The 25000-nt window shown below is 40.8% G+C and overlaps 2 protein-coding genes across 2 annotated transcripts in view; both read left to right on the top strand.

Moving 5' to 3' along the window:
- Positions 1–1855, top strand: part of LOC135570708 (voltage-dependent T-type calcium channel subunit alpha-1H-like) — a 24080-nt gene extending 22225 nt beyond the window's left edge. The window contains exon 6 of the mRNA XM_065016668.1: positions 1544–1855. Coding sequence (XP_064872740.1) covers positions 1544–1855 — 312 coding nt within the window. The remainder of the gene's footprint in view (positions 1–1543) is intronic.
- A 197-nt stretch (positions 1856–2052) lies between these two features.
- The window catches only part of LOC135570707 (voltage-dependent T-type calcium channel subunit alpha-1I-like), a 28465-nt gene continuing 5517 nt past the window's right edge, over positions 2053–25000 (top strand). The window contains exons 1-5 of the mRNA XM_065016667.1: positions 2053–2149; positions 7352–7475; positions 11065–11133; positions 21127–21311; positions 23756–23882. Of these exons, the coding sequence (XP_064872739.1) occupies positions 7389–7475; positions 11065–11133; positions 21127–21311; positions 23756–23882 (468 nt within the window). The 5' untranslated portion in view covers positions 2053–2149; positions 7352–7388. The remainder of the gene's footprint in view (positions 2150–7351; positions 7476–11064; positions 11134–21126; positions 21312–23755; positions 23883–25000) is intronic.

Here is a 25000-nt window from a genome sequence, read left to right as displayed (position 1 = left end):
CCTGATTCACCTTGTCAATGGCTGAACTATCACACCTGATTCACCTTGTCAATGGCTGAACTATCACACCTGATTCACCTTGTCAATGGCTGAACTATCACACCTTCACCTTGATTCTATCACACCTGATTTCACCTTGTCATGGCTGAACTATCACACCTGATTCACCTGAACTATCACACCTGATTCACCTTGTCAATGGCTGAACTATCACACCTGATTCACCTTGTCAATGGCTGAACTATCACACCTGATTCACCTTGTCAATTGCTTCAAACTTGTCCATGGGTTCCGCTCCATACAGCCATTTTTACAGCCAAAGAGAGGAGTCACAAAAAGTAGAAATAGAGATAACATGAATCTCTAACCTTTGATGATCTTCGTCAGATGACACTCATAGGACTTCATGTTACACAATACATGTATGTCTTGTTCGATAAAGTTCATATTTATATCCGAAAAATCTCAGTTTACATTGGCGCTTTATGGTCAGTAATGTTGTGCCTCGAAAACATCCGGTGAATTTTCAGAGAGCCACATCAATTTACAGAAATACTCATAATAAACATTGATAAAAGAAACAACTATTATACATGGAACTTTAGATAAACTTCTCCTTAATGCAACCGCTGTGTCAGATTTCAAAAAAGCTTTACCGTGAAAGCACACCATGCAATAATCTGAGTACGGCGCTCAGACACAAAACAAGCCATGCAGATACCCGCCATGTTGTGGAGTCAACAGAAGTCAGAAATAGCGTTATAAACATTCACTTACCTTTGATGATCTTCGTCAGAATGCACTCCCAGGAATCCCAGTTCCACAATCAATGTTTGATTTGTTCGATAATGTCCATCATTTATGTCCAAATACCTCCTTTTTGTTTACGCGTTTAGTAAACAAATCCAAACTCACGAGGCGCGGGCAAGTCAGGCGAAAGTTCAGACGAAAAGTTCAAAAGTAATATTACAGTTCGTAGAAACATGTCAAACGATGTATAGTATCAATCTTTAGGATGTTTTTATCATAAATCTTCAATAATGTTCCCAACCAGAGAATGACTTTGTCTTTAGAAATGCAATGGAACGCAGGTCGCTCTCACGGGTGCGTGTGTGATCAGCTCATTGGCTTCTGCTAGACCTATTACTCAATCAGCTCTCATTCGCCCCCACTTCACAGTAGAAGCCTCAAACAAGGTTCTTAAAGACTGTTGACATCTAGTGGAAGGCTTAGGAAGTGCAATATGTCCCCATAGGCACTGTATATTCGATAGGCAATGAGTTGAAAAACTACAAACCTCAGATTTCCCACAGGTTTTCGCCTGCCATATGAGTTATGTTATACTCACAGACATCATTCAAACAGTTTTAGAAACTTCAGAGTGTTTTCAATCCAATACTACTAATAATGGGTCCCAGAGGAGAGGTTCTACTACCACTATTCTATAACATGTAATATAACATGCTAACACACACACACACACACACACACACACACACACACACGTCCTAACGTGTCTCTATGCTGTGCTGTGATTGGTCAGTCTCCATGGGACAGCCGGCGCGCCAGCTGGTCTTCTATTGGCCGAGGTCCCAGCCTACAGCAGCGGAGGAGTCAATCAAGTGAGAGAGATTCTCTGCTGTCAGAAGGGGCGGGGTCAGAATGGTCCAATCCCAGCTGGGGGTGGAGCAGGGAGGAGTCTTTCGACCTCCTGGACCAATCAGAGTATCTGACCGTGCCGATGCTCCGCCCACCTGACTGTAACGGGAAGACCTTTCACCTCCCTGACGCCGGGACCCTACGTTACTATAGCGACCACGAGGAGGAGGGAGGAGGAGGGACGCTGAGGAGGTGAGTCTGTGTGTGTGTGTGTGTGTGTGTGTGTGTGTGTGTGTGTGTGTGTGTGTGTGTGTGTGTGTGTTAGTCTATCCTCTGGACAGTGTGTGTAGATATACATTATGTGTGTATTGACTGTGTGTGTCTGACTGTGTGTGTGTGTGTGTGTGTGTGTGTGTGTGATTAACCCTGTGTGTGTGTGTGTGTTTCAGAGTGTGTGTTTGCGGGTGAAGCTGGTCCTGGAGCCCTATAAGCCCCAGTGGTGTAGAGATCATGAGGATTGGGCTCTCTACCTGTTCTCCCCATGTAACAGGTCAGGACACACACACACACACACACACACACACACACACACACACACACACACACACACACACACACAGGGTCAATCACACACACACAACACACACACACACACACACACACACACAGGGTCAATCACACACACACACACACACACACACACACACACACACACACACACACACACACACACACACACACACACACAGGGTCACACACACACACACACACACACACACACACACACACACAGGGTCAAACACACACATTCATGCACCACACACTTTCATTTGTGTTTTTTGTGTTTGGTATATAAATGTTATTTTTCAATACCAGCTTCATCCAATATATATAATAATAATAATATTATGGACTGGACCAGACTGGATGAGACTGGACTAGACTAGACTGGACCAGACTGGACTGGACTGGACTAGACTGGACTAGACTAGACTGGACTGGACTGGACTGGACTAGACTGGACTGGACTGGACTAGACTGGACTGGACTAGACTGGACCAGACTGGTCTGGACTGGACTGGACTAGACTGGACCAAACTGGTCTGGACTGGACTAGACTGGATGAGACTGGACTAGACTGGACTGGACTGGACTGGACCAGACTGGACTAGACTGGACTGGACTAGACTGGACCAAACTGGTCTGGACTGGACTAGACTGGATGAGACTGGACTAGACTGGACTGGACTGGACTGGACCAGACTGGACTAGACTGGACTGGACCAGACTGGACCAGACTGGACTAGACTGGACTAGACTGGATGAGACTGGACTAGACTAGACTGGACTAGACTGGACCAAACTGGTCTGGACTGGACTAGACTGGATGAGACTGGACTAGACTGGTCTGGACTGGACCAGACTGGATGAGACTGGACTAGACTAGACTGGACTAGACTGGACCAAACTGGTCTGGACTGGACTAGACTGGACCAGACTGGACTAGACTGGGACTAGACTGGACTGACTGGACTGGACTGGACTAAACTGGACTGACTGGACTGACTGGACTGGACTGACTGGACTGGACTGGACTGGATGAGACTGGACTAGACTGGACTGGACTGGACCAGACTGGACTGGACTGACTGGACTGGACTGGACTGAGACTGGACCAGACTGGACTGGACTGGACTAGACTGGACTGGACTGGACTGACTAGACTGAGACTGGACTAGACTGGACTAGACTGGACTAGACTGGACTGGACTGACTGGACTGGACTGGACTGACTGGACTAGACTGACTGGACTGGACTGGACTGAACTGGACTGGACTGGACTGGACTGACTGGACTGGACTAGACTGACTGACTGGACTGGACTGGACTGGACTGACTGGACTGGACTGGATTTAGACTAGACTGGACTGGACTTAGAAAAGACTGGACTGGACTAGACTAGACTGGACTGGTTTAGGCTAGACTGGACTAGACTGGACTGAGACTGGACTAGACTGGACTGGACTAGACTGGACTGGACTGGACTGGACTGGACTGGACTGGACTGGACTGGACTGGACTGGACTGGACTGGACTGGACTAGACTGGACTGGTTTGGAAAAGACTGGACTGGTTTAGACTAGACTGGACTGGTTTAGAAAGACTGGACTGGTTTAGACTAGACTGGACTGGACTAGACTGGACTAGACTGGACTAGGACTAGACTGGACTGGACTGGACTGACTAGACTGGTCTGACTGGACTAGACTGGACCAGACTGGTCTGGACTGGACTAGACTGGACTGAGACTGGACTAAACTGGACTGGACTAGACTAGACTGGACTAGACTGGACTGGACTGGACTGGACCAGACTGGACTGACTGGACTAGACTGGACTGAGACTGGACTGGACTAGACTGGACTGGACTGGACTGGACTGAGACTGGACTAGACTGGACTGAGACTGGACCAGACTGGACTGGACTAGACTGGACTGGACTGGATGAGACTGGACTAGACTGGACTGGACTAGACTGGACTGGACTGGACTAGGCTAGACTGGACTAGACTGGACTAGACTGGACTAGACTGGACTGGACTGGACTGGACTGACTGGACTGGACTGACTGGACTGGACTGGACTGACTGGACTGGACTAGACTGGACTAGACTGGACTGGACTGGACTGGACTAGACTGGACTGGACTAGACTGGACTGGACTAGACTAGACTGGACTAGACTGGACTAGACTAGACCAGACTGGACTGGACTAGACTGGATGAGACTGGACTAGACTGGACTAGACTAGACTGGACTAGACTGGACCAAACTGGTCTGGACTGGACTAGACTGGATGAGACTGGACTGGACTGGACTGGACTGGACCAGACTGGACTAGACTAGACTGGACTGGACTGGACTAGACTGGACTGGACTGGACGGGACTAGACTGGACTGGACTGGAATGGACGGGACTGGACTGGACTGGACCAGACTGGTCTGATTTAGACTAGACTGGACTGGTTTAGAAAAGACTGGACTGGTTTAGACTAGACTGGACTAGACTGGACTAGACTAGACCGGACTGGACTGGACTAGACTGGATGAGACTGGACTAGACTGGACTAGACTAGACTGGACTAGACTGGACCAAACTGGTCTGGACTGGACTAGACTGGATGAGACTGGACTGGACTGGACTGGACCAGACTGGACTAGACTAGACTGGACTGGACTGGACTAGACTGGACTGGACTGGACGGGACTAGACTGGACTGGACTGGAATGGACGGGACTGGACTGGACTGGACCAGACTGGTCTGATTTAGACTAGACTGGTTTAGAAAAGACTGGACTGGTTTAGACTAGACTGGACTGGTTTAGGCTAGACTGGACTAGACTGGATGAGACTGGACTGGACTGGACTGGACTGGACTAGACTGGACTGGACTAGACTGGACTGGACTGGACGGGACTGGACTGGACTGGACCAGACTGGTCTGATTTAGACTAGACTGGACTGGTTTAGAAAAGACTGGACTGGTTTAGACTAGACTGGACTGGTTTAGGCTAGACTGGACTAGACTGGACTGGACTAGACTGGACTAGACTGGTTTAGACTAGACTGGACTGGACTAGACTGGACCAGACTGGTCTGATTTAGACTAGACTGGACTGGTTTAGAAAAGACTGGACTGGTTTAGACTAGACTGGACTGGTTTAGGCTAGACTGGACTAGACTGGACTGGTTTAGACTAGACTGGACTGGTTTAGGCTAGACTGGACTGGTTTAGGCTAGACTGGACTAGACTGGACTGGTTTAGACAAGACTGGACTGGTTTAGACTAGACTGGACTGGACTAGACTGGACTGGTTTAGACTGGACTGGACTAGACTGGACTGGTTTAGACTAGACTGGACTAGACTGGACTGGACTAGCCGACACTAGAATGGTTTACACTAGACTGGATTGGACTAGACTGGACTGGTTTAGACTGGACTGGACTGGTTTAGACTAGACTGGACTATAGTAGACTGGACTAGAGTAGACTGGACTATAGTAGACTAAATTTGATTGGACTAGACTTTCTAGACAGGAGTAGACTGGACTAGACAGGTGTAGACTGGACTAGACAGGTGTAGACTGGACTAGAATGACTAGAGTAGACTGGACTTGAGTAGACTGGACTAGACTGGCTAAACAGGAGTAGACTGGACTATATTAGACTGGACTAGAGTAAACTGGACTAGAGTAGACTGGACTAGAGTAGACTAGACTAGACCGGCTAGACAGAAGTAGACTGGACTAGAGTAGAGTAGACTGGACTAGAGTAGACTAGACTAGACTGGCTAGACAGGAGTAGACTGGACTAGACAGGAGTAGACTGGACTATATTAGACTGGACTAGAGTAAACTGGACTAGAGTAGAGTAGACTGGACTAGAGTAGACTAGACTGGACCGGCTAGACAGAAGTAGACTGGACTAGAGTAGAGTAGACTGGACTAGAGTAGACTAGACTAGACTGGCTAGACAGGAGTAGACTGGACTAGACAGGAGTAGACTGGACTATATTAGACTGGACTAGAGTAAACTGGACTAGAGTAGAGTAGACTGGACTAGAGTAGACTAGACTAGACAGGCTAGACAGAAGTAGACTGGACTAGACAGGAGTAGACTAGACCGGACTAGACTGGACTTGTCTAGACTGGACTATAGTAGACTGGACTATAGTAGACTGGACTATAGTAGACTGGATTAGACTGGGCTATAGTAGGCTGGACTAGACTGGCCTAGACTAGACTAAACTGGATTAAACTAGACTAACCTGGACTAGACTGGACTAGACTAAACAGGATTATACTAGACTATCCTGGACTAAACTGGACTGGACTAGAGTAGACTAGACTCGACTGGACTAGACTGGACTGGTTTGGATGAGACTAGACTCGACTGGACTAGACTGGACTGGTTTGGATGAGACTAGACTCGACCAGACTAGACTAGACAGGACAGGACTAGACTAGACCAGACTGGACTGGGCTAGAGGCTCCAAGGATAAAGTAACATCTCATATGAATACTAGCTAGCTGCTGAATCTGGCACACTTACGGAAAATGTATTGATGTGTATTGTCTGTTTCAAACACATCTAATAATACATCTCTCCCTCTCCTTCTCTTCCTCTCTCTCCCTATCCCTCCCTCTCTCTGTCTCTGTCTCTCTCTCTCCCTATCCCTCTCCTCTCTCTGTCTCTCTCTCTGTGTCTCTCTCTGTCTCTCTCTGTCTCTCTCTCTCCCTATCCCTCTCTCTGTCTCTCTCTCTCTCTCTCTCTCTCTCTCTCTGTCTCTGTCTCTCTCTCCCTATCCCTCTCTCTGTCTGTCTCTCTCTCTCTCTTTCTCTCTCTCTCTCTCTCTCTCTCTCTCTCTCTCTCTCTCTCTCTCTCTCTTCTCTCTCTCTCTGTCTCTCTCTCTCTCTCTCTCTCTCCCTATACTTCTCTCTGTGTCTCTCTCTCTCTCTCTCTGTCTCTCTGTCTCTCTCTCTCTCTCTCTCTCTCTCTCCTCCCCTCTCTCGCTCCCCCCTCTCCCTGTCTCTCTCTCTCTCTCTGTCCGTCCGTCCGTCTCTCTCTCTCTCTCTGTCTCCCCCTCTCCCTGTCTCTCTCTCTCTCTGTCCGTCCATCCGTCCGTCCGTCTCTCTCTCTCTCCCTGTCTCTCTCCCTCTCCCCCTCTCTCTCTCTCCATCCTCCCCAGGTTTCGTCAGTGGTGTCAGAGAGTGATAACTCACAAGATGTTTGATCACATAATCCTCCTTTTCATCTTCCTCAACTGCATCACCATCGCTCTGGAGAGACCAGACATACAGACACACAGTACAGTAAGACCATCACTCTGGAGAGACCAGACACACAGACACACAGTACAGTAAGACCATCACTCTGGAGAGACCAGACACACAGACACACAGTACAGTAAGACCATCACTCTGGAGAGAACAGACACACAGTACAGTAAGACCATCACTCTGGAGAGACCAGACACACAGACACACAGTACAGTAAGACCATCACTCTGGAGAGACCAGACACACAGTACAGTAAGACCATCACTCTGGAGAGACCAGACACACAGACACACAGTACAGTAAGACCATCACTCTGGAGAGACCAGACACACAGACACACAGTACAGTAAGACCATCACTCTGGAGAGACCAGACACACAGACACACAGTACAGTAAGACCATCACTCTGGAGAGACCAGACACACAGACACACAGTACAGTAAGACCATCACTCTGGAGAGACCAGACACACAGACACACAGTACAGTAAGACCATCACTCTGGAGAGACCAGACACACAGACACACAGTACAGTAAGACCATCACTCTGGAGAGACCAGACATACAGACACAGTACAGTCAGACCATCACTCTGGAGAGACCAGACATACAGACACACAGTACAGTCAGACCATCACTCTGGAGAGACCAGACATACAGACACACAGTACAGTCAGACCATCACTCTGGAGAGACCAGACATACAGACACACAGTACAGTAAGACCATCACTCTGGAGAGACCAGACATACAGACACACAGTACAGTCAGACCATCGCTCTGGAGAGACCAGACATACAGACACACAGTACAGTAAGACCATCACTCTGGAGAGACCAGACACACAGACACACAGTACAGTAAGACCATCACTCTGGAGAGAACAGACACACAGTACAGTAAGACCATCACTCTGGAGAGACCAGACACACAGTACAGTAAAACCATCACTCTGGAGAGACCAGACACACAGTACAGTAAGACCATCACTCTGGAGAGACCAGACACACAGACACACAGTACAGTAAGACCATCACTCTGGAGAGACCAGACACACAGACACACAGTACAGTAAGACCATCACTCTGGAGAGACCAGACACACAGACACACAGTACAGTAAGACCATCACTCTGGAGAGACCAGACATACAGACACACAGTACAGTAAGACCATCACTCTGGAGAGACCAGACACACAGACACACAGTACAGTAAGACCATCACTCTGGAGAGACCAGACATACAGACACACAGTACAGTAAGACCATCACTCTGGAGAGACCAGACACACAGACACACAGTACAGTAAGACCATCGCTCTGGAGAGACCAGACATACAGACACACAGTACAGTAAGACCATCACTCTGGAGAGAACAGACACACAGTACAGTAAGACCATCACTCTGGAGAGAACATACACACAGTACAGTAAGACCATCACTCTGGAGAGACCAGACACACAGACACACAGTACAGTAAGACAATCACTCTGGAGAGAACAGACACACAGTACAGTAATACCATCACTCTGGAGAGACCAGACACACAGACACACAGTACAGTAAGACCATCACTCTGGAGAGAACAGACACACAGTACAGTAAGCCCATCACTCTGGAGAGACCAGACACACAGTACAGTAAAACCATCACTCTGGAGAGACCAGACATACAGTACAGTAAGACCATCACTCTGGAGAGACCAGACACACAGTAGAGTAAAACCATCACTCTGGAGAGACCAGACACAGTACAGAAGACAATCACAGAGACCAGACACACAGTACAGTAAAACCATCACTCTGAGAGACCAGACCAGACACACAGTACACATCACTCCGTACAGTAATACCATCACTCTGGAGAGACCAGACACACAGTACAGTAAGACCATCACTCTGGAGAGACCAGACACACAGTACAGTAATACCATCACTCTGGAGAGACCAGACACACAGACACACAGTACAGTAAGACCATCACTCTGGAGAGAACAGACACACAGTACAGTAAAACCATCACTCTGGAGAGACCAGACACACAGTACAGTAAGACCATCACTCTGGAGAGACCAGACATACAGACACACAGTACAGTCAGACAATCACTCTGGACAGACCAGACACACAGACACACAGTACAGTAAGACCATCACTCTGGAGAGACCAGACACACAGTACAGTAAGACCATCACTCTGGAGAGACCAGACACACAGTACAGTAAAATCATCACTCTGGAGAGACCAGACATACAGACACACAGTACAGTAAGACCATCACTCTGGAGAGACCAGACACACAGTACAGTAAAACCATCACTCTGGAGAGACCAGACACACAGTACAGTAAGACCATCACTCTGGAGAGACCAGACATACAGTACAGTAAGACCATAGTGTAACCCTGTGTGTTGTGTTTTCACAGGAAGCTAGATAGACTAACCCTGTGTGTTGTGTTGGGTTTTCACAGGAAGCTAGATAGACTAACCCTGTGTGTTGTATTTTCACAGGAAGCTAGATAGACTAACCCTGTGTGTTGTATTTTCACAGGAAGCTAGATAGACTAACCCTGTGTGTTGTATTTTCACAGGAAGCTAGATAGACTAACCCTGTGTGTTGTATTTTCACAGGAAGCTAGATAGACTAACCCTGTGTGTTGTATTTTCACAGGAAGCTAGATAGACTAACCCTGTGTGTGTGTTGGGTTTTCACAGGAAGCTGGATAGACTAACCCTGTGTGTTGTGTTTTCACAGGAAGCTAGATAGACTAACCCTGTGTGTGTGTTGTGTTTTCACAGGAAGCTAGATAGACTAACCCTGTGTGTGTGTTGTGTTTTCACAGGAAGCTAGGTAGACTAACCCTGTGTGTTGTGTTTTCACAGGAAGCTAGATAGACTAACCCTGTGTGTTGTGTTTTCACAGGAAGCTAGATAGACTAACCCTGTGTGTGTGTTGTGTTTTCACAGGAAGCTAGATAGACTAACCCTGTGTGTTGTGTTTTCACAGGAAGCTAGATAGACTAACCCTGTGTGTTGTGTTTTCACAGGAAGCTAGATAGACTAACCCTGTGTGTTGTGTTTTCACAGGAAGCTAGATAGACTAACCCTGTGTGTTGTATTTTCACAGGAAGCTAGATAGACTAACCCTGTGTGTTGTGTTTTCACAGGAAGCTAGATAGACTAACCCTGTGTGTTGTGTTTTCACAGGAAGCTAGATAGTCTAACCCTGTGTGTTGTATTTTCACAGGAAGCTAGATAGACTAACCCTGTGTGTTGTGTTTTCTGGGAAGCTAGATAGACTAACCCTGTGTGTTGTGTTTTCACAGGAAGCTAGATAGTCTAACCCTGTGTGTTGTATTTTCACAGGAAGCTAGATAGACTAACCCTGTGTGTGTGTTGTGTTTTCACAGGAAGCTAGATAGACTAACCCTGTGTGTGTGTTGTGTTTTCACAGGAAGCTAGGTAGACTAACCCTGTGTGTTGTGTTTTCACAGGAAGCTAGATAGACTACCTGTGTGTGTGTGTTGTGTTTTCACAGGAAGCTAGATAGACTAACCCTGTGTGTTGTGTTTTCACAGGAAGCTAGATAGACTAACCCTGTGTGTTGTGTTGTGTTTTCAGGAGAGAGTGTTCCTCAGTGTGTCCAACCATATCTTCACTGTGATCTTCATAGCAGAGATGACCGTTAAGGTAAAGTAACACATTTAGTTAAGGTAAGGTAACACATTTAGTTAAGGTAAGATAACACATTTAGTTAAGGTAACACATTTAGTTAAGGTAAGGTAACACATTTAGTTAAGGTAACACATTTAGTTAAGGTAAGGTAACACATTTAGTTAAGGTAAGGTAACACATTTAGTTAAGGTAACACATTTAGTTAAGGTAACACATTTAGTTAAGGTAAGGTAACACATTTAGTTAAGGTAAGGTAACACATTTAGTTAAGGTAACACATTTAGTTAAGGTAAGGTAACACATTTAGTTAAGGTAAGGTAACACATTTAGTTAAGGTAACACATTTAGTTAAGGTAAGGTAACACATTTAGTTAAGGTAAGGTACCACATTTAGTTAAGGTAACACATTTAGTTAAGGTAAGGTAACACATTTAGTTAAGGTAACACATTTAGTTAAGGTAAGGTAACACATTTAGTTAAGGTAAGGTAACACATTTAGTTAATGTAAGGTAACACATTTAGTTAAGGTAACACATTTAGTTAAGGTAAGGTAACACATTTAGTTAAGTTAAGGTAAATACATTTAGTTAAGGTAAGTAACACATTTAGTTAAGGTAAGTAACACATTTAGTAAATTTTTAATTTAGTTAAGTAAGGTAACACATTTAGTTAAGGTAAGGTAACACATTTAGTTAAGGTAAGGTAACACATTTAGTTAAGGTAAGGTAAGGTAACACATTTAGTTAAGGTAACATTTTAGTTAAGGTAAGGTAACACATTTAGTTAAGGTAACACATTTAGTTAAGGTAAGGTAACACATTTAGTTAAGGTAAACACATTTAGTTAAGGTAAGGTAACACATTTAGTTAAGGTAAGGTAACACATTTAGTTAAGGTAAGGTAACACATTTAGTTAAGGTAAGGTAAATACATTTAGTTAAGGTAAGGTAACACATTTAGTTAAGGTAAGGTAACATTTAGTTAAGGTAAGGTAACACATTTAGTTAAGGTAACACATTTAGTTAAGGTAAGGTAACACATTTAGTTAAGGTAAGGTAACACATTTAGTTAAGGTAAGGTAAATACATTTAGTTAAGGTAACACATTTAGTTAAGGTAAGGTAACACATTTAGTTAAGGTAAGGTAACACATTTAGTTAAGGTAAATACATTTAGTTAAGGTAAGGTAACACATTTAGTTAAGGTAAGGTAACACATTTAGTTAAGGTAACACATTTAGTTAAGGTAAGGTAACACATTTAGTTAAGGTAAATACATTTAGTTAAGGTAACACATTTAGTTAAGTAACACATTTAGTTAAGGTAAAACACATTTAGTTAACACATTTAGTTAAGGTAAGGTAACACATTTAGTTAAGGTAACACATTTAGTTAAGGTAACACATTTAGTTAAGGTAAGGGGTAAGGTAACATTTAGTTAAGGTAAGGTAACACATTTAGTTAGATATTTAGTTGAACACATTTAGTTAAGGTAACAAATACATTTAGTTAAGGTAACACATTTAGTTAAGGTAACACATTTAGTTAACGTTATACATTTAGTTAAGGTAAGGTAACACATTTAGTTAAGGTAAGGTAACACATTTAGTTAGGTAACACATTTAGTTAAGGTAAGGTAACACATTTCATTTAGTTAAGGTAAGGTAACACATTTAGTTAAGGTAACACATTTAGTTAAGGTAAGGTAACACATTTAGTTAAGGTAAGGTAACACATTTAGTTAAGGTAAGGTAACACATTTAGTTAAGGTAACACATTTAGTTAAGGTAAGGTAACACATTTAGTTAAGGTAAGGTAACACATTTAGTTAAGGTAAGGTAACACATTTAGTTAAGGTAACACATTTAGTTAAGGTAAGGTAACACATTTAGTTAAGGTAAGGTAACACATTTAGTTAAGGTAACACATTTAGTTAAGGTAAGGTAACACATTTAGTTAAGGTAACACATTTAGTTAAGGTAAGGTAACACATTTAGTTAAGGTAAGGTAACACATTTAGTTAATGTAAGGTAACACATTTAGTTAAGGTAAAGTAACACATTTAGTTAAGGTAAGGTAACACATTTAGTTAAGGTAAGGTAACACATTTAGTTAAGGTAAGGTAACACATTTAGTTAAGGTAAGGTAACACATTTAGTTAAGGTAACACATTTAGTTAAGGTAAGGTAACACATTTAGTTAAGGTAAGGTAACACATTTAGTTAAGGTAACACATTTAGTTAAGGTAAGGTAACACATTTAGTTAAGGTAAGTAACACATTTAGTTAAGGTAAGGTAACACATTTAGTTAAGGTAACACATTTAGTTAAGGTAACACATTTAGTTAAGGTAAGGTAACACATTTAGTTAAGGTAAGGTAACACATTTAGTTAAGGTAACACATTTAGTTAAGGTAACACATTTAGTTAAGGTAAGGTAACACATTTAGTTAAGGTAAGGTAACACATTTAGTTAAGGTAGGTAACACATTTAGTTAAGGTAAGGTAACACATTTAGTTAAGGTAAGGTAACACATTTAGTTAAGGTAACACATTTAGTTAAGGTAAGGTAACACATTTAGTTAAGGTAAGGTAACACATTTAGTTAAGGTAACACATTTAGTTAAGGTAAGGTAACACATTTAGTTAAGGTAACACATTTAGTTAAGGTAAGGTAACACATTTAGTTAAGGTAAGGTAACACATTTAGTTAAGTAAGGTAACACATTTAGTTAAGGTAACACATTTAGTTAAGGTAAGGTAACACATTTAGTTAAGGTAAGGTAACACATTTAGTTAAGGTAAAGTAACACATTTAGTTAAGGTAAGGTAACACATTTAGTTAAGGTAAGGTAACACATTTAGTTAAGGTAAGGTAACACATTTAGTTAAGGTAAGGTAACACATTTAGTTAAGGTAACATTTTAGTTAAGGTAAGGTAACACATTTAGTTAAGGTAAGGTAACACATTTAGTTAAGGTAACACATTTAGTTAAGGTAAGGTAACACATTTAGTTAAGGTAAGGTAACACATTTAGTTAAGGTAAGGTAACACATTTAGTTAAGGTAACACATTTAGTTAAGGTAAGGTAACACATTTAGTTAAGGTAACACATTTAGTTAAGGTAACACATTTAGTTAAGGTAAGGTAACACATTTAGTTAAGGTAAGGTAACACATTTAGTTAAGGTAAGGTAACACATTTAGTTAAGGTAAGGTAACACATTTAGTTAAGGTAAGGTAACACATTTAGTTAAGGTAAGGTACACATTTAGTTAAGGTAAGGTAACACATTTAGTTAAGGTAAGGTAACACATTTAGTTAAGGTAAGGTAACACATTTAGTTAAGGTAAGGTAACACATTTAGTTAAGGTAAGGTAACACATTTAGTTAAGGTAAGGTAACACATTTAGTTAAGGTAACACATTTAGTTAAGGTAAGGTAACACATTTAGTTAAGGTAAGGTAACACATTTAGTTAAGGTAACACATTTAGTTAAGGTAAGGTAACACATTTAGTTAAGGTAACACATTTAGTTAAGGTAACACATTTAGTTAAGGTAAGGTAACACATTTAGTTAATGTAAGGTAACACATTTAGTTAAGGTAACACATTTAGTTAAGGTAAGGTAACACATTTAGTTAAGTTAAGGTAACACATTTAGTTAAGGTAAGGTAACACATTTAGTTAAGGTAAAGTAACACATTTAGTTAAGGTAACACATTTAGTTAAGGTAAGGTAACACATTTAGTTAAGGTAAGGTAACACATTTAGTTAAGGTAACACATTTAGTTAAAGGTAACACATTTAGTTAAGGTAAGTACACATTTAGTTAAGGTAAGGTAACACATTTAGTTAGGTAAGGTAACACATTTAGTTAAGGTAACACATTTAGTTAAGGTAACACATTTAGTTAAGGTAAGGTAACACATTTAGTTAAGGTAAGGTAACACATTTAGTTAAGGTAACACATTTAGTTAAGGTAACACATTTAGTTAAGGTAAGGTAACACATTTAGTTAAGGTAAGGTAACACATTTAGTTAAGGTAAGGTAACACATTTAGTTAAGGTAACACATTTAGTTAAGGTAAGGTAACACATTTAGTTAAGGTAACACATTTAGTTAAGGTAACACATTTAGTTAAGGTAACACATTTAGTTAAGGTAAGGTAACACATTTAGTTAAGGTAAGGTAACACATTTAGTTAAGGTAACACATTTAGTTAGGTAAGGTAACACATTTAGTTAAGGTAAGGTAACACATTTAGTTAAGGTAAGGTAACACATTTAGTTAAGGTAACACATTTAGTTAAGGTAAGGTAACACATTTAGTTAAGGTAAGGTAACACATTTAGTTAAGGTAACACATTTAGTTAAGGTAAGGTAACACATTTAGTTAAGGTAAGGTAACACATTTAGTTAAGGTAAGGTAACACATTTAGTTAAGGTAACACATTTAGTTAAGGTAAGGTAACACATTTAGTTAAGGTAACACATTTAGTTAAGGTAACACATTTAGTTAGGTAAGGTAACACATTTAGTTAAGGTAGGTAACACATTTAGTTAAGGTAAGGTAACACATTTAGTTAAGGTAAGGTAACACATTTAGTTAAGGTAAGGTAACACATTTAGTTAAGGTAAGGTAACACATTTAGTTAAGGTAAGGTAACACATTTAGTTAAGGTAACACATTTAGTTAAGGTAAGGTAACACATTTAGTTAAGGTAAGGTAACACATTTAGTTAAGGTAAGGTAACACATTTAGTTAAGGTAACACATTTAGTTAAGGTAAGGTAACACATTTAGTTAAGGTAACACATTTAGTTAAGGTAACACATTTAGTTAAGGTAAGGTAACACATTTAGTTAAGGTAAGGTAACACATTTAGTTAAAGGTAACACATTTAGTTAAGGTAAGGTAACACATTTAGTTAAGGTAAGGTAACACATTTAGTTAAGGTAAGGTAACACATTTAGTTAAGGTAAGGTAACACATTTAGTTAAGGTAACACATTTAGTTAAGGTAAGGTAACACATTTAGTTAAGGTAAGGTAACACATTTAGTTAAGGTAACACATTTAGTTAAGGTAAGGTAACACATTTAGTTAAGGTAAGGTAACACATTTAGTTAAGGTAACACATTTAGTTAAGGTAAGGTAACACATTTAGTTAAGGTAAAGTAACACATTTAGTTAAGGTAAGGTAACACATTTAGTTAAGGTAAGACACATTTAGTTAAGGTAAGGTAACACATTTAGTTAAGGTAACACATTTAGTTAAGGTAAGGTAACACATTTAGTTAAGGTAAGGTAACACATTTAGTTAAGGTAAGGTAACACATTTAGTTAAGGTAACACATTTAGTTAAGATGCTTACATTTAGTTAAAAGGTAACACGGTAGTTAAGGTAACACATTTAGTTAAGGTAACACATTTAGTTAAGGTAAGGTAACTTTAGTTAGATGAGTAACACATTTAGTTAGGTAAGGTAACACATTTAGTTAAGGAGTAGGTAACACATTTAGTTAAAGGTAGGTAACACATTTGAGTTAATTATACATTTAGTTAAGGTAAGGTAACACATTTAGTTAAGGTAAGGTAACACATTTAGTTAAGGTAAGGTAACATTTTAGTTAAGGTAAGGTAACACATTTAGTTAAGGTAAGGTAACACATTTAGTTAAGGTAACACATTTAGTTAAGGTAAGGTAACACATTTAGTTAAGGTAACACATTTAGTTAAGGTAAAGTAACACATTTAGTTAAGGTAAGGTGTCACATTTAGTTAAGGTAACAATTTAGGTAAGGTAACACATTTAGTTAAGGTAAGGTAACACATTTAGTTAAGGTAAAGGTAACACATTTAGTTAAGGTAACACATTTAGTTAAGGTAACACATTTAGTTAAGGTAAGGTAACACATTTAGTTAAGGTAAGGTAACACATTTAGTTAAGGTAACACATTTAGTTAAAGTAAGGTAACACATTTAGTTAAGGTTAACACATTTAGTTAAGGTACCACATTTAGTTAAGGTAAGGTAACATTTAGTTAAAAATAGGTACCACATTTAGTTAAATTAACACATTTAGTTAAGGTAAGGTAACACATTAGTTAAGGTAACACATTTAGTTAAAGGTAACACATTTAGTTAAAAGGTAAGGTAACACATTTAGTTAATGGTAACACATTTTAGTTAAGGTAACACATTTAGTTAAAGGTGAGTAACACATTTAGTTAGGATTGAGTAACACATTTAGTTAAGGTAAAGTAACACATTTAGTTAAGGTAACACATTTAGTTAAGGTAAGGTAACACATTTAGTTAAGGTAAGGTAACACATTTAATTAAGGTAAAATAACACATTTAGTTAAAGGTAACATTTTAGTTAAGGTAAGGTAACACATTTAGTTAAGGTAAGGTAACACATTTAGTTAAGGTAACACATTTAGTTAAGGTAAGGTAGCACATTTAGTTAAGGTAGGTAACACATTTAGTTAAGGTAAGGTAACACATTTAGTTAAAAGGTAACACATTTAGTTAAGGTAAGGTAACACATTTAGTTAAGGTAACACATTTAGTTAAGGTAACACATTTAGTTAAGGTAACACATTTAGTTAAGGTAAGGTAACACATTTAGTTAAGGTAAGGTAACACATTTAGTTAAGGTAAGGTAACACATTTAGTTAAGGTAACACATTTTAGTTAAGGTAAACATTTAGTTAAAGGTAACACATTTAGTTAAGGTAACACATTTTAGTTAAGGTAACACATTTTAGTTAAGGTAACACATTTAGTTAAGGTAAAGGTAACACATTTAGTTAAGGTAAAGGTAACACATTTAGTTAAGGTAAAGGTAACACATTTAGTTAAGGTAAAAGGTAACACATTTAGTTAAGGTAACACATTTAGTTTTAAGGTAAGGTAACACATTTAGTTAAGGTAGGATTAACACATTTAGTTAGGTAAGGTAACACATTTAGTTAAGGTAACACATTTAGTTAAGGTAAGTAACACATTTAGTTAAGGTAACACATTTAGCTAAGGTAACACATTTAGTGAAGGTAAGGTAACACATTTAGTTAAGGTAAAGTAACACATTTAGTTAAGGTAGCACATTTAGTTAAGGTAAGGTAACACATTTAGTTAAGGTAAGGTAACACATTTAGTTAAGGTAAGGTAACACATTTAGTTAAAGGTAAGGTAACACATTTAGTTAAGGTAACACATTTAGTTAAGGTAAGGTAACACATTTAGTTAGGTAAGGTAACACATTTAGTTAAGGTAACACATTTAGTTAGGTAAGGTAACACATTTAGTTAGGTAACATTTAGTTAAAATTAACACATTTAGTTAAAGGTAAGGTATCACATTTAGTTAAGGTAACACATTTAGTTAAGGTAACACATTTAGTTAAGGTAAGGTAACACATTTAGTTAAGGTAAGTAACACATTTAGTTAAGGTAACACATTTAGTTAAGGTAACACATTTAGTTAAGGTAGGTAACACATTTAGTTAAGGTAAAGGTAGCACATTTAGTTAAGGTAAGGTAACTTTTTAGTTAAGGTAACACATTTAGTTAAGGTAAGGTACACATTTAGTTAAGGTAAGGTAACACATTTAGTTAAGGTAAGGTAACACATTTAGTTAAGGTAACACATTTAGTTAAGGTAAGGTAACACATTTAGTTAAGGTAAGGTACCACATTTAGTTAAGGTAACACATTTAGTTAGGTAAAGGTAACACATTTAGTTAAGGTAACACATTTAGTTAAGGTAAGGTAACACATTTAGTTAAGGTAAGGTAACACATTTAGTTAATGTAAGGTAACACATTTAGTTAAAAGTAACACATTTAGTTAAGGTAAAATTAACACATTTAGTTAAGGTAAAAGGTAACACATTTAGTTAAGGTAAAATTAACACATTTAGTTAAGGTAAGGTAACACATTTAGTTAAGGTAACATTTTAGTTAAGGTAAGGTAAACACATTTAGTTAAGGTAAGGTAACACATTTTAGTTAAGGTAACACATTTAGTTAGGTAAGGTAACACATTTAGTTAAGGTAACACATTTAGTTAGGTAAGGTAACACATTTTAGTTAAGGTAACACATTTAGTTAAGGTAACACATTTAGTTAAGGTAGCACATTTAGTAAGGTAAGGTAACACATTTAGTTAAGGTAACACATTTAGTTAAGGTAAGGTAACACATTTAGTTAAGGTAAGGTAACACATTTAGTTAAGGTAACACATTTAGTTAAGGTAAGGTAACACATTTAGTTAAGGTAAGGTAACACATTTAGTTAAGGTAACACATTTAGTTAAGGTAACACATTTAGTTAAGGTAAGGTAACACATTTAGTTAAGGTAAGGTAACACATTTAGTTAAGGTAAGGTAACACATTTAGTTAAAGGTAAGGTAACACATTTAGTTAAGGTAACACATTTAGTTAAGGTAAGGTAACACATTTAGTTAAGGTAACACATTTAGTTAAGGTAAGGTAACACATTTAGTTAAGGTAAGGTACCACATTTAGTTAAGGTAACACATTTAGTTAAGGTAAGGTAACACATTTAGTTAAGGTAACACATTTAGTTAAGGTAAGGTAACACATTTAGTTAAGGTAAGGTAACACATTTAGTTAATGTAAGGTAACACATTTAGTTAAGGTAACACATTTAGTTAAGGTAAGGTAACACATTTAGTTAAGTTAAGGTAACACATTTAGTTAAGGTAAGGTAACACATTTAGTTAAGGTAAAGTAACACATTTAGTTAAGGTAAGGTAACACATTTAGTTAAGGTAAGGTAACACATTTAGTTAAGGTAAGGTAACACATTTAGTTAAGGTAACATTTTAGTTAACATTTTAGTTAAGGTAACACATTTAGTTAAGGTAAGGTAACACATTTAGTTAAGGTAAAGTAACACATTTAGTTAAGGTAAAGTAACACATTTAGTTAAGGTAAGGTAACACATTTAGTTAATGTAAGGTAACACATTTAGTTAAGGTAACACATTTAGTTAAGGTAAGGTAACACATTTAGTTAAGGTAAAAATACATTTAGTTAAGGTAAGGTAACACATTTAGTTAAGGTAACACATTTAGTTAAGGTAAGGTAACACATTTAGTTAAGGTAAGGTAACACATTTAGTTAAGGTAAGGTAACACATTTAGTTAAGGTAACACATTTAGTTAAGGTAAGGTAACACATTTAGTTAAGGTAAGGTAACACATTTAGTTAAGGTAACACATTTAGTTAAGGTAACACATTTAGTTAAGGTAAGGTAACACATTTAGTTAAGGTAAGGTAACACATTTAGTTAAGGTAACACATTTAGTTAAGGTAAGGTAACACATTTAGTTAAGGTAAGGTAACACATTTAGTTAAGGTAAGGTAACACATTTAGTTAAGTAACACATTTAGTTAAGGTAAGGTAACACATTTAGTTAAGGTAAGGTAACACATTTAGTTAAGTAACACATTTAGTTAAGGTAACACATTTAGTTAAGGTAAGGTAACACATTTAGTTAAGGTAACACATTTAGTTAAGGTAAGGTAACACATTTAGTTAAGGTCTATCTGAGGTAACACATTTAGTTTTGGTAACACATTTAGTTAAGGTAAGGTAACACATTTAGTTAAGGTAACACATTTAGTTAAGGTAACACATTTAGTTAAGGTAACACATTTAGTTAAGGTAAGGTAACACATTTAGTTAAGGTAAGGTAACACATTTAGTTAAGGTAAGGTAACACATTTAGTTAAGGTAACACATTTAGTTAAGGTAAGGTAACACATTTAGTTAACGTCAGCTTGTCTCTCTAGTGTCTGTTTACACACATTTAGTTAAGGTAAGGTAACACATTTAGTGTTTGTGTGTGTGTGTCTCTGTGTGTGTGTGTGTGTGTGTGTGTGTGTGTGTGTGTGTGTGTTTACTGTGTGTGTGTGTGTGTGTGTGTGTGTGTGTGTGTGTATGTGTATGTGTATGTGTGTGTGTGTGTGTGTGTCTAGGTGGTAGCCCAGGGTCTGTACTCAGGTGAAGCAGTCTATCTGAAGAGCAGCTGGAATGTTCTGGATGGACTGTTGGTGTTTGTCTCTCTGCTGGACATTCTGGTTTCCATAGCATCCGCCGGCGGTAACCGTATCCTAGGAATCCTCAGAGTGCTGCGACTCCTGCGTACCCTTCGACCCCTCAGGTGTGTGATGTAACGTGTGTTTGTACTGTACCTTGTGAAAACAATTTAACTAATAACACCCTTGTTTACTGTCACGTCAGCTTGTCTCTCCTAGCTGTCTGTCACGTCAGCTTGTCTCTCCTAGCTGTCTGTTTACTGTCACGTCAGCTTGTCTCTCCTAGCTGTCTGTCATGTCAGCTTGTCTCTCCTAGCTATCTGTCACGTCAGCTTGTCTCTCCTAGCTGTCTGTTTACTGTCACGTCAGCTTGTCTCTCCTAGCTATCTGTCACGTCAGCTTGTCTCTCCTAGCTGTCTGTTTACTGTCACGTCAGCTTGTCTCTCCTAGCTGTCTGTCACGTCAGCTTGTCTCTCCTAGCTGTCTGTCAGCTTGTCTCTCCTAGCTGTCACTGTCACGTCAGCTTGTCTCTCCTAGCTGTCTGTTTATCATGTCACGTCAGCTTGTCTCTCCTAGCTGTCTGTTTACTGTCACGTCAGCTTGTCTCTCCCTAGCTGTCTGTTTACTGTCACGTCAGCTTGTCTCTCCTAGCTATCTGTCACGTCAGCTTGTCTCTCCTAGCTGTCTGTCACGTCAGCTTGTCTCTCCTAGCTGTCTTTACTGTCACGTCAGCTTGTCTCTCCTAGCTGTCTGTCATGTCAGCTTGTCTCTCCTAGCTGTCTGTTTACTGTCACGTCAGCTTGTCTCTCCTAGCTGTCTGTCATGTCAGCTTGTTTCTCCTAGCTGTCTGTTTACTGTCACGTCAGCTTGTCTCTCCTAGCTGTCTGTTTACTGTCACGTCAGCTTGTCTCTCCTAGCTATCTGTCATGTCAGCTTGTCTCTCCTAGCTGTCTGTCATGTCAGCTTGTCTCTCCTAGCTGTCTGTTTACTGTCACGTCAGCTTGTCTCTCCTAGCTGTCTGTTTACTGTCACGTCAGCTTGCCTCTCCTAGCTGTCTGTCACGTCAGCTTGTCTCTCCTAGCTGTCTGTCACGTCAGCTTGTCTCTCCAAGCTGTCTGTTTACTGTCACGTCAGCTTGTCTCTCCTAGCTATCTGTCACGTCAGCTCGTCTCTCCTAGCTGTCTGTCATGTCAGCTTGTCTCTCCTAGCTGTCTGTCATGTCAGCTTGTCTCTCCTAGCTGTCTGTCACGTCAGCTTGTCTCTCCTAGCTGTCTGTCACGTCAGCTTGTCTCTCCTAGCTGTCTGTCACGTCAGCTTGTCTCTCCTAGCTATCTGTCACGTCAGCTTGTCTCTCCTAGCTGTCTGTCACGTCAGCTTGTCTCTCCTAGCTCTCTGTCACGTCAGCTTGTCTCTCCTAGCTATCTGTCACGTCAGCTTGTCTCTCCTAGCTGTCTGTCATGTCAGCTTGTCTCTCCTAGCTCTCTGTCACGTCAGATTGTCTCTCCTAGCTGTCTGTCATGTCAGCTTGTCTCTCCTAGCTGTCTGTTTACTGTCACGTCAGCTTGTCTCTCCTAGCTGTCTGTCATGTCAGCTTGTTTCTCCTAGCTGTCTGTTTACTGTCACGTCAGCTTGTCTCTCCTAGCTGTCTGTTTACTGTCACGTCAGCTTGTCTCTCCTAGCTATCTGTCATGTCAGCTTGTCTCTCCTAGCTGTCTGTCATGTCAGCTTGTCTCTCCTAGCTGTCTGTTTACTGTCACGTCAGCTTGTCTCTCCTAGCTGTCACGTCAGCTTGTCAGCGTCTGTCAGGTCGCTTGTCTCTCCTAGCTGTCTGTCACGTCAGCTTGTCTCTCCAAGCTGTCTGTCACGTCAGCTTGTCTCTCCTAGCTTTCTGTCCGTCAGCTTGTCTCTCCTAGCTGTCTGTCATGTCAGCTTGTCTCTCCTAGCTGTCTGTTTACTGTCTCTCCTAGTTGCGTCAGCAGCTTGTCTCTCCTAGCTGTCTGTCACGTCAGCTCTCTCCTAGCGTCAGCTTGTCTCTCCTAGCTGTCTGTCAGGTCAGCTTGTCTCTCCTAGTCTCTCCTAGCTGTCTGTCACGTCAGCTTGTCTCTCCTAGCTGTCTGTCATGTCAGCTTGTCTCTCCTAGCAATCTCTCCTAGTCATGTCAGCTTGTCTCTCCTAGCTGTCTGTCACGTCAGCTTGTCTCTCCTAGCCATCTGTCATGTCAGCTTGCCTCTCCTAGCTGTCTGTTTTCTATCTTAGGATGAATGCACCCACTAGCTGTAAGTTGTTCAGGATAGGAATGTTTGCTAAATTACTAAAATGTAAATTATTAAAATGTTACAGGTGTGCGTGTGCGTGTGTGTGTGCGTGTGTGTGTGTGTGTGCGTGCGTTTGTGCGTGCGTGCGTGCGTGCGTGCGTTTGTGTGGTGTGCGTGCGTGCGTGCGTTTGTGCGTGTGTGCGTGCGTGCGTGCGTGCGTGCGTGTGTGCGTGTGTGCGTGCGTGCGTGCGTGTGTGTGGTGTGTGTGTGTGTGTGTGTGTGTGTGTGTGTGTGTGTGTGTGTGTGTGTTACAGGGTGATCAGTCGAGCCCCAGGTCTGAAGCTGGTAGTCGAGACTCTGATCACGTCTCTGAGACCCATCGGAAACATCGTCCTCATCTGCTGCGGCTTCTTCATCGTGTTTGGAATACTGGGAGTACAGGTAACACACAGAGACAGAGACAGAAAGACAGAGAGAGAGAGAGAGAGAGACAGACAGAGAGAAGTATAGGGAGAGAGAGACAGAGACAGCGAGAGAGAGAGAGAGAGAGAGACAGCAAGAGAGAGAGAGACATAGACATAGAGAGAGAGAGACAGAGACAGCGAGAGAGAGAGAGAGAGACAGACAGACAGAGAGAGAGAGACAGCGAGAGAGAGAGACAAAGCGAGAGAGAGAGAGACAGAAAGCGAGAGAGAGAGGGACAGACAGAGAGAGAGAGAGACAGCGAGAGGAGAGAGACAGCGAGAGAGAGAGACATTTACATTTAAGTCATTTAGCAGACGCTCTTATCCAGAGCGACTTACAAAATTGGTGCTTTCACCTTATGACATCCAGTGGAACAGCCACTTTACAATAGTGCATCTAAATCTTTTAAGGGGTGAGAAGGATTACTTTATCCTATCCTAGGTATTCCTTAAAGAGGTGGGGTTTCAGGTGTCTCCGGAAGGTGGTGATTGACTCCGCTGTCCTGGCGTCGTGAGGGGAGTTTGTTCCACCATTGGGGGCCAGAGCAGCGAACAGTTTTGACTGGGCTGAGCGGGAACTGTACTTCCTCAGTGGTAGGGAGGCGAGCAGGCCAGAGGTGGATGAACGCAGTGCCCTTGTTTGGGTGTAGGGCCTGATCAGAGCCTGGAGGTACTGAGGTGCCGTTCCCCCTCACAGCTCCGTAGGCAAGCACCATGGTCTTGTAGCGGATGCGAGCTTCAACTGGAAGCCAGTGGGAGGGAGCGGAGGAGCGGGGTGACGTGGAGAGAACTTGGGAAGGTTGAACACCAGACGGGCTGCGGCGTTCTGGATGAGTTGTAGGGGTTTTAATGGCACAGGCAGGGAGCCCAGCCAACAGCGAGGTTGCAGTAATCCAGACGGGAGATGACAAGTGCCTGGATTAGGACCTGCGCCGCTTCCTGTGTGAGGCAGGGTCGTACTCTGCGGATGTTGTAGAGCATGAACCTACAGGAACGGGCCACCGCCTTGATGTTAGTTGAGAACGACAGGGTGTTGTCAGGATCACGCCAAGGTTCTTAGCGCTCTGGGAGGAGGACACGATGGAGTTGTCAACC

The sequence above is a fragment of the Oncorhynchus nerka genome, unplaced genomic scaffold (assembly GCF_034236695.1).
Source record: "Oncorhynchus nerka isolate Pitt River unplaced genomic scaffold, Oner_Uvic_2.0 unplaced_scaffold_917, whole genome shotgun sequence".
Lineage (NCBI taxonomy): Eukaryota > Metazoa > Chordata > Actinopteri > Salmoniformes > Salmonidae > Oncorhynchus > Oncorhynchus nerka.
Note: the sequence above shows the minus strand (reverse complement) of the source record. Positions and strands in the feature narration are given on the sequence as shown.